Below are 10,911 nucleotides of genomic sequence, written 5' to 3'. Positions count from 1 at the left end.
AAGAAAGTTATGAATAAACTAATTAGCCCCAATTTTGTAATATAACTTTTTCCTAAGTAAGCTGATGTTTGGAACACTGCAAAAATTTGACAAAAAAATTATGGATGAAGGTTTCAATTTCAGGTAACTGAATGTAAAAAGCGGTTTAAGTAGTTAACAGCAAATCTAAATTTCACTTCGAAAAGGGTTTTATGACACCATTAAGCACAAGGTTGTGGATGTAACGTTTGAGATAGATGAGACTTAAATTATATTGATTAAACTGGTAACATAGGGCCGCATATTTTAAAGAGACGAGGGAGTTGATCAAATCACCTGCAGATGGGATTTTAATTGAGCGGGATTTAAAGGGAGTTGAACTTTACATGTAAAGAGTTTAAATTAAACTGTAGAATTAGTTCAATGATGACGCTTTTGTTGACACCAATCTACTATTAAACTGAATAATATAGGCATGTTAGCGCCCACCCTAAAATAATTACAAAAGGTTACTGCAGAATATGCTAGGTACTTGTTAATAATCACCCACCCCTCTCTCTCTAGTCCTTACAGCTAACATTCATATATGCTGTATAAATACGAGTGTATGTGGTTATGTATATGTGATTTTAGAACAAGAGGGGGTGAGAAGGATTAACGTAAGTTTTAAGATTGTAATTACAAAATTTAAAAGTAACTAAAATAGAAATAACATTTGCAAAATTGATAAAGAAAATAAAATGACTTCAGGAAGCCGGCCTTTGTTAAGGGATTTGAAATCTTATACTTGTGTTTTACTTGTCACAATGTAAAAAACATTCCTGCCATATGCATGCAATATAATAAATATCAAACTTTTCTTTTCCTGCAGGTTCGTACTAATACATAATCAAAACACAGGTATATAATGATATTTCGAACTAGCGAGAGGAAGAGAACAGCACGCGATAGGATTACTCAACCTACTAGAAATAGCAGCCAAATCGCTGGCAATATTTCTTGCATATAAAAAGACGGGATGGTCACACTAGGAATGCCTATGATCATAGATCTGCAAGCTCAGCAACAGCATGAAGATGCAGAAATAACATTTCGTATTTTAACAGATGATATACAATAGAACTACATCTAACAATAAAGTTCAGTCTGGGTTATGTGCTGGATTATATATATGGGGTAATTTTAGAACTTTTCCATTCGTTTTGCCTATTTCTCTAGTTTTAACTTACATTATAACGAAAGCTATTATAAAAGATGGAAGAAGAAAAAAAAATCTTATATTTCATTCGTCTTCTACAGCCTTTCCTACTAACGGCATTTAATAATCGTAAACAACGACCCCCAGTACCAAACATACGGGACTGCATAGAAATGTTATGCTTCATTCATTCAGTCTGCAACTTACATGTGACTGCAAAAATTAATTAAACCATGTTAATTTCAATTTCATATTTAATGGATGTAAAAGCGGTCTTATTTTTGTAGACATTTTAATACGAGCTAATTACGACAACCAAGACAAATCAACTTCATAGGTTTTATAAACAACACCAGGTTTTAGCACGTATCCAGGGATTTCGACATGCTCTTTAATTGGTTGTACCACCAATCGTTGTTTACATAGTCGACAATTTTTACGGTATTTTCTTATGCTAGACTAATAATATACTAAGTAAAAATAAATTCTGTTTAGCAAAATAAAGAGTGGAGTTGTTACTAATGCATTTGAAGCGAATAGAAAAAAAGTTCTTTTGTAGGGGAAGCGGTTGGCTAAGTGTTATAAATTTTCTTAGTCGAAACACATTATGTGGTTGCACCTCATGTGTAAGTTACGGAGTGACTCAAAGGCTAAAAGCTTCGAGAAAGTTTTAAATCACGGGGATTACATTTATATACCGGTGAGAATATTTTCCTTTGCATCGCCAAACCAGCGGAGGGAAAGAATCCGCACACCACCCGTTTTCGGCGTAACCCTAAACCTCAAACGCCGAAAACGGGTGGCGTGCGGATTTTTTATTTTCGCCCACCAAACCTATAGATATATATATATACTTGCATGCATAAATGCAGTTATACATGCAGGTTTATAGATGTACACACACACAAATGAAAGAACAGAAAAATACTCGAGACATACAAAGGAAACTATTACCTAGTTTTACAGTTGTTACTCGGTATTATTCGTCAAAGAGCACTGACTATAATAAACTCCGAGCAACGAGTATGAAATATTAATTCATGCACATACACACATGTGTGTGTGTATTACACGTACACGAGGCTGTTTCATATTAAAGTCATCTAACGTCATAGAAACATGAAAGTCATTAAATTTTCTTAAATAATGCTTCAGGTATTTATATTAACATGTTTTTTTATACAAACTGTTATAATAAAATATATTTTTAACAAGGCGAGGAATGTTGGTGCCACTGTATCACTGGATCCACTAAATTGTTTTGGGGTCACATGCACGATTTCTGCTTGTGTCGCTTAACAAGAACCTGGCGGAGCCAATAATTTAATTAACTCAAACATTACTAGCCTTGCGAAGTATGAATTTTAGTTATATATTTCTTTTATGTGTAAAAATCTGAAGCAATTTTTTTTCCTTCGCAGATTCTTGTTTGTATTAATATTGTTATCCGTTTGCATTTTGTTTTTTAGTTTCAGGGTCGCTGTGCTGGTCTTACCTGCGAGTATTTGATCTTCACATCTTTGATGGGTGGTGGTATTCCTCCAGACATAGTGACAAGAGCTGATTCAGGGCCTTTCGAGACAAGCTTCGCTCAGTTACTAACCTATGTACCAAGTGCGGAGACACTAACGTATTAGTAGTAGTAATGTTGGGAGGGGGGTAGTGATTGGGGCGGTGGGAGTGACAGAGTGGTAGTTAGAGTGCGAGAGGGGGTATCGAGAAGAATTGGTCTTGGTGGTGGTGGTGATGGTAATAAGGCTTAATGCGCTAGGGTGGTGAGGTTGTCGTGGAAGAGGGAATCAGTAGTATCAGTGAAGGAGATGGGTTGGTGGTGATAGTGATGGTTGTGGAGGGAGGGAAGAGAAGATAGTGAGAGTAGACTACGTTGAATGTCTGATAAATCTGCTGTTGTGTAATAAAACCGACACCAAATATGAACATTTGAATAAATAGAACAAGTAAATAAATTAAGAATAGAGGTTTATTCACCTTATTTGCGAGGAAAAAGATTGCATAGAAATAACTGTCGGCGAGGTTCGTCAAAAAGTCTTTCTAGTTTCATTCCATTTTCTTTTCTTCCAGGCTGGGTAATATTGGAAACTTTCAAAAAGTTCTTGACCTAACAGTGCTATAGAAAATTGCCAGTATGTAATTAACTTTACAAGAATATCAGAGCTGCCTACAGGGTCTGTTCAAAATCGTTCAGTATGCATTCGTTCAGCACTGACTTGTGAAGTTATATAGAATATTTGACAATGCCCTCTCACTATTCAGTGGTGCACTCTCAGATTTACTCTACTTTGGTGATTCTACTTTAGCATTAATACAAATTAGTGCCCACCCAGAATATTCTGAAGCACCCCCAGGCACCAAAGTCTGGCGAATGGGTCTATAATACTTGATCTGTTAGACGAATCCATCGAAAAATACAACAAACCGCCTTCCATTTGTAATGACATGAGGACTGTTTTTTCTCTGTTGGATAGCAAAATGTGATGAACGAGATACCAATAACTAACGACTGACACCGATCTTCTGTCAAAGCTTAACTTTTTAGCTACTACTTAAAAAAGGAAGTTGAGGGTGTAGTGGAGACTGATCTTCTCCAGTAAAATCTATTGAAATAAGAGCGCTGAATCTGGTCTGCTTGGCATCGTCTTAAGTGTAGCCGGGCATTTAGACACTAGTTGTTTATCCTATTTTACCCCAAGTGACGATAACCCCATTTGGGGAAAATACACTGTTTTCTAACACACACACACACATACACACTACGTACGTATGTCTTTCTGCTCTCTGGCGCTCCGCAGTCAGCAACAATGGTGGATGTGTGTGTTTGTTTGCACATAGAAATGCATAACTTCACATACATATTTATGCGTATGTGTGTATATAGGCATATGTAAATATGTATATACACATGTATATGTGTGCACACTAGATTTTTGTCTGTAAAAAAAAATACAATACTAAGTTAAGAAGTTAGAGTGCGACTTGAAGTAAATTTGGCTGTTATAGCAAGTTGTGCACCAACACAGAGGTATTCACTCTTTGACTCATTGCTGTTGGATAATTTCCAGATTAAATGTAGTCGAGCAAAATATACATGACGACCAGTTTTGCCAATCTCGTTATTTGTATGCCAGGAACTATGGTGGAGGTAAAGAATATACAGACCACTCGGCGTAACCCTAACCCCAGCCCTAAACCTAACCCCAAACGCCAAAAACGGGTGGTGTGCGTATCCTTAACCTTCGCCGGAACTATATTGTTCAATATAACCTTTACTTCAGCCAGTTAGTTTGATTGTGTAGGTTTGACTGCTGGGCGAAGTGCTCCTGAAAAGTCTTACACATCTCCTCGGGTTCGTTTACCAAGTCACCTTGTAGGTTCTCCAAAGATCGAATTGTGGAATCATTTCCACGTTGAACTTCACCACTCGGGACCATCCAGCGGATCTGATCCCCTCGCAACCCATTGCACGAAGTCTAGCCCTGACAATACACCCCATGTGTTTGGCTTTGAGGTGCTGGTTTAATCCCAGTCTCTTTGCCCTCACCTGAGATGCACTGCCAGTCACCATGGCTTCCTCCAGGGCCTTAACTAGTTCTACTTCCCTCTTACGTTCTCTAGTCACTAAGCCTATGCTATATCTAATAGACTCAAATTTAATGGCTCTTTTTAGGGCGTACCACCATTTATTGTTAATGAAGCAAGCCATCTGTCAATGCCCTCTGTATCAACAACTTAATCCAGTTCCTGTACTCCTCAAACGCCAAAAGGGACTTATTGAGTTTCCAGTTGCCGGAGCCTCTACTATGTAACTTATCTAGATTCAGCTTATAGGTGACAAACTTGTGATCATTGCAGCTGATCAGATAAAATTGTGGACATTTAACTATGTCTTTATCGATTTTTCTAATTAGTATTCTACCTATATACGATCTTGAAGACCCGTCGCCACTTAACCACGTCCACTGTGGGACGTTCGGGAATTCCAGTCTGTATGGATTTACTAGCCGAAAGCGACTTAGTAGATCCCGGAAGTCAGGATTCGGTCTCCTATTCGAATTCGAGCCAACATTATCCACGCGTGCATCGTGAATAGTGTTAAAGTCTCCTAACGAAACTAACGGATACGATGTACCAAGAAACTTCTCTAGGTTTCGAAAATACTCAGTCTGACCAGAATTGGAGGCATAAAGTGCCACCAGTCTGATTTTCTTACCACAACTGAGTCAAATCTAAGACGACCGACCTACCTTATGGGTAGGAAAAATCAACTTTTAAGACCAACACCCCACCCTCACCCGCAGGCCGGCCAGGAGAAATAAATTTCTCATAACCGTCCAGGAGCGGGAGCAGACCTCTTGGCCCTTTTAACCAGGTCTCAGTAGCAACAATACCATCTAACTTACGTGACCTGACGTCGTTTAGGAAACGCTTTTGCTTCCAGCTCGCCGTCAGGCCACGCACATTCAAACATCCTTCTTGAAGAGCCATAAGTCTTAGCTTAGTAGCTTAGCTCATCACCACTTTGCGGCGGAGAGAACTCCACCTCCTTTTCTTTTTCGCGGGCTCGTGGAGTCGGGGTGCATAGTCCATCGATGTCTTTAAAGCTAATTGGTGGATGTAACAGATATGTTTCGATTTTATCAGGACTCCTCAGTGAAACACATTTAGTTTAGTTGGTTTAAGTTGGAAATACAGGGGAAAATGTAGTGACACTGATTAATGTTACACATATTTAATGAACGAAGTGTTTAAAAAAGTTAACTACAGACATGTGGGGTGAGGAAAATAACCCGAGTGTGCTTCTACGAACTAAATACACATATTATATTTTACCAGTTATGTGACCTCGGTGTTGTTTATAGAAATGCAGACTTTGTCATGGATTCTTATCAACACATGTCTGTGTTTCATAGATTTGATATCTGATTGCAACAGAACATTGTTAACCCTAAACCTAACCCTATCCCTAGGTGTAATCTAGGCCAGTCTTGGGTAATGATATTTTACATATAGTCATGTACAAGGAGATAATTACGGAACCTCTATTCGAGCGCTCGACTTAGTGAAATAGCTGTCGAATCACTCACAAAATACACCTGAACGTCTTGAAAAGAAGGACATCCTGGACATTAAAGTCCTAATTATGCAAGGTCGAACAAGTACGGCGAGAAGGTTGAACAGGCTCAGCTTCTACACCTTTGAATATGTGTCTGCCCAGTCAAAGTTGAACTGGAACTAAACAGCAATAATAGCAATTCTATTATAATAGTTTCAAACTTTGGCGCAAGTCCAGCAAGTTCGGGGAAGGGTGAAAGTCGATTATATCGACCCCCAGCGTTCAACTGGTACTTTATCGACTCCGGAAAGATGAAAGGTAAAGTCGACCACAGCGGAATTCGAACTCAAAACGTAAGAACGTTCGAAATACCGCTAAGCATTTTGCTCGGCGTGCTAACGATTCTTCCAGCTCGCCGCCCAAGCAATCCTATTATAATGACGTCAGAAATTCACCCATAGTAACAGATTATACAATTAAAGACGAGAGGAAAACACTACAGCTTACCCTCTTTTATTCGTAATTCTAAAATACGATTAAGAAAAATGCTTGATCTTTTACTTTGTGAAGGCGCATGGCTCAGTGGTTAAGAACGTCGGTCTTGCAATCATAAGGTAGTGAGTTCGGATCGGGTTGTGTGTTGTGTTCTTGAACAAGACACTTTATTCCACGTTGCTCCAGTCCATTCAGCTGTAGAAATGAATTGGAACGTCCCTTGTGCTAAGCTGTATTGGCCTTTGCCTTTCCTTTGGATAACATCATTTCTTTAACTTGAATTGTCTAAACATTCATAATTCATTTAGACTGGATTCGCAGCTTTTAGAAGACTTTTCCTGCGCCATTTATTATCGCCATTTTCTTTTGTAGATATCACCTGAGTTATGTTATCACCTACTTTTTATTCCAGAATGTTGCATTATGAAGTTAGGACATTTTGACTTATTTTATTCACCAGAGAAAACATGCGTCATCCGTCTTTTTAACTTAAAACGTCTCATTATGCCTTTTGAAAGATTATTTGAAAAACAAACATTGAAATTTTATTCATGACTGACCAATCAAATATTAAGCATTTTCAATGTCGCTGCTACAAAGTTTGCATATCAAACGCAAAACAAAACATAAATAAGTTTTCTTGCTTTTATTATCTTTTAAATACCTGCATGTTATGCAAAAGCGGAATAAGTTTTTATATACGAAATAAATATAGGGTAATCAAATGTTATTACTATGTAGAGGCTCCGTTAGTTTCGACGATGAGCATTCAGTTGTTTAATTAACTAAATTCCTAATCATGAAATGAACGTGTGAGTGTCTGAGTATTCCTCAGACACATTTATCTCGTAACATAATTCTCAGGCAAAATCAACGTGACATAATGTGATGAGACAGGAACATGTTTAGATTACAAGTACAATCCAAGTACATGATTGGTACTTTATTTATCCACTCTGAAAGGGTGCTCGTTCCCCTCTCCCACAAACTAAAAAAGCCAAAAATTACAAGACTACAAATAAGAACACACATGAACATTTAACAGAAACAAACGAAAAGAATTTAAGAAAAAAGGAAAAAATAAAAAAAACTGAGGTGACTTCACGAAGCAAAGTGAAAAAGAAAAACTTTGATAATTTATGTTAGCTTTTTTAAAATAAGTTCAATGATGTTGCCTGGATCGTGGGGCACGGATGACCATCATTTCATCTTTTCATTTATTAATCATACATCTGCTCGTTCGATTTTTTCTTTTTTTTTCGGCCCACGTGTAATGTCCTATAATCGTTCCCTCTTTGTTGGTCCCTTGTGGACAATAAAAAGAATAAGTAAGTAAGAGGCTGTCATGAGATAGTCGTGTCTTTACTGGTTTTATTAAGTATACTGTATACCGAAACGGGCAATATAACAATCCATCATTAAAAAGATTATAACACTTAGCCAAAGTGAAAACTGGTTATTGTAGTCAAAATTTATTGTTACAAAATCAATCACCCAAAAAATCCAGCCAAATTTTATCATTAGTGAACGGTAGAAGCTGACAAGAATGTAAAGAGAACAGAAGTTGTGTCAAAATTTTTAACAAAATACTACTTCTATGTGTATACATGACCTTGTTGCATAACAGAACACGTGAATGATATTAACAAAATGCCAGTACATTTACTGTCAGACAAAATAAATCATTTCATACGTTTTTCTCTTCTCAAGGATGAGTGAAAGGTCATGTGATCCACTTAGTGTAAACACAATTTAATGACAGGATTTAGCCAGAAACAATTGCATTTCATTCAGAAACAAAATACTTGCTTCCTGTTGGTAGACACTTTGACCTGTCTTCCATTTCCAATAACAATTAGTTCTTTAGAATCGACGAGTGTCTGTCTATCTGTCCTTGTCTTTTCTCTTTTCCACCTGTCTGGAATTTCGCGCTTACAGATATTGTAAAGTATGATGACTAACTTCAGAATACGGTTTACGATGTTGACCTAACGGAAACGCAGATAGATTTTAATAAATTAAAAACTTCACTTTTTTCTCATTCAAGAAGCCGCTTGTCGGTGTTTTAACTAAAATCACGATATGTATGTATGTATGTTATGCAAGTTGTATTATGATTTGAGTGACTTCCCTTGATATAAAGGGCATGCACATTTGATGATCAGAGAGAGCGGCCATTTTGAATTAGGAGCTGAGGTTTTCTAAAGCATAAACTTGCGTCTTCACTGCGTTTTCAACTAAAAGTAGTTGGCTGTGAAAGGATTATCTTTTATCTTTTACTTGTTTCGGTCATTAAACGGTGGCCATGCTGGGACACCGCCTTGAAGACTTTTTTTGAAAGACCTGGTCCATATTCTATGAGTGTCTTTAGCCGAATCGTTAAGTTACGGGAACGTACACACACTAATACCGGTTGTCAAGCGGTGGTGGGGGACAAACACAGACACCAGGACGGACGGACGAGGACAGACACACACACACACACACGACAGGCTTCCTTCAGTTTACGTCTACAGAATCCACTCATAATGTTTTGATCGACCCGAGGCTATGGGAGAAGGCACTTGCCCAAGGTTCCACACAGTTGGATCGGACCTGGAACCATGTGGTTAGAAAGCAAGCTACTTACCACTCAGCCACGCCTGCACCTATGGTATAAAGTCTGTTCAGATGTTGAAGAAAGAGAACTTAAACAAATCTGTGATTTAAGATCTTGATAATTTTCAGGCATACAAGTTAAATTTTTCAATAGATCAAATTATCGATATGGACGCGTCTGTGCACAAATATTCATTTCCCTCTTATGGCAAACACGTAAAAGCCGACTGAGGGAGTTTAACAAGAATGGAATATAATGGAATTGTCACCATCTTTGCCAAATATGTGGCCATCTTTCTCTTCCTCACATTACCTATTTCCAATTTAAATTAAGTGGGTCAATTAAAATTTCTTGATTTTGAATCGTTATGCACTCCTGTCTTTAGTTTAAATCCCACAAACACTGGTTTGAGTTTCGATTAGTTAAAGTTATCTTGTTTGTCACATTAAGTGATGTTAGTCCTTTGTTCATTATTCATTGTCTTAACTCACTTGCCAGCTGATGACAGATTAGGTTATTCACATTTTCTTGCTGGCATTTAAAAAATCTGCTCTATGCTGATTTGCTAAGGTTGTCAACGTTCAAGGACATCCCCAATATACAATTGACACACTACACTGCTGCGATAAATTTATCCGTATCTTTTACAAAGATATACATTTCTCTCTGTACAAAACATCTTTTATGTTTTATTTGTCATTGGACAGCGGCCAAGGTGGGACATCACCTTCATGGATCTTAGTCGAAGAAATCGAATGCAGTACTTATGTCTTTGTTTTTAAGTCTGGTAATAATTCTATCGATCCTTCTGGTCGAACCGCTAGGCTACGGGAACGTAAGCACAAAAGAATTTGTCGCAGTTTCAGGGAGGGAATATTTTTGCGGACAGTGCGGCGCACAGATGTAGCATTCGCGTTTCGGACGATAGTTTCTTGGGTATCGTACATCCGATGCTAGACTGTACACTTTGTAAGGATATTTCGTTTTATCTTAGCATTATAGGTTGCATCGTTGGCCTGAACAGATGCAGCTCTACTTGGGTGAACCACTTGGAAGATTCTGGGTTTCTGTTTTATTTTTGTGTGTGAATGTTGAGTGTCTTGCCTAAGTCATTGGCTTAAGTCGCCAACTAAGCAATCTCTCAAGAGTCGGAATGAAGTACATGATCTCATGCAAGCATGCAAAAGAGGTCATTGAATGGTGATGATGTAGCTCCGATTAAATTAGTCGAGTTGAAATGTTGTAAGACACAGAATGTGGAGCTGATCGTTGTGCGGTATGTGTTTGTGTACTGGCCTGACGCAATAAGGCAAAGTACGGGAGTTGTGATAGGCATCGAATGTGGTGAAGGTTTGATAGAATCACAGCTTTGAGGTGAAATAATAATTACAGGTATTCGGAGTACGTGCATGTGTGTGTGTGAGAGAGAGAGAGAGAGAGAGAGAGAGAGACTGTGAGTGTAAGTGTGTGTGTGCGTGCATGTGTGTGTGTGTGTGAGAGAGAGAGAGAGAGAGACTGTATATGTAAGTGTGTGGTGTGTGTGTGAGCGAGTCTAAATGTACGTGTGTG

The 10,911-nt window shown here is 38.1% G+C and overlaps 1 protein-coding gene across 1 annotated transcript in view; it reads right to left on the bottom strand.

Moving 5' to 3' along the window:
• The window catches only part of LOC106870426 (aldehyde dehydrogenase, mitochondrial), a 40,126-nt gene extending 37,283 nt beyond the window's left edge, over positions 1-2,843 (bottom strand). Inside the window, exon 1 of the mRNA XM_014916493.2 lies at positions 2,673-2,843. Within this exon, the coding sequence (XP_014771979.2) occupies positions 2,673-2,726 (54 nt within the window). The 5' untranslated portion in view covers positions 2,727-2,843. The remainder of the gene's footprint in view (positions 1-2,672) is intronic.
• Between the last annotated feature and the right edge of the window lie 8,068 nt (positions 2,844-10,911).

Source organism: Octopus bimaculoides, chromosome 12 (assembly GCF_001194135.2).
Source record: "Octopus bimaculoides isolate UCB-OBI-ISO-001 chromosome 12, ASM119413v2, whole genome shotgun sequence".
NCBI classification, from domain to species: Eukaryota; Metazoa; Mollusca; class Cephalopoda; order Octopoda; family Octopodidae; genus Octopus; species Octopus bimaculoides.
This window is presented reverse-complemented; position numbering and strand designations above follow the sequence as displayed.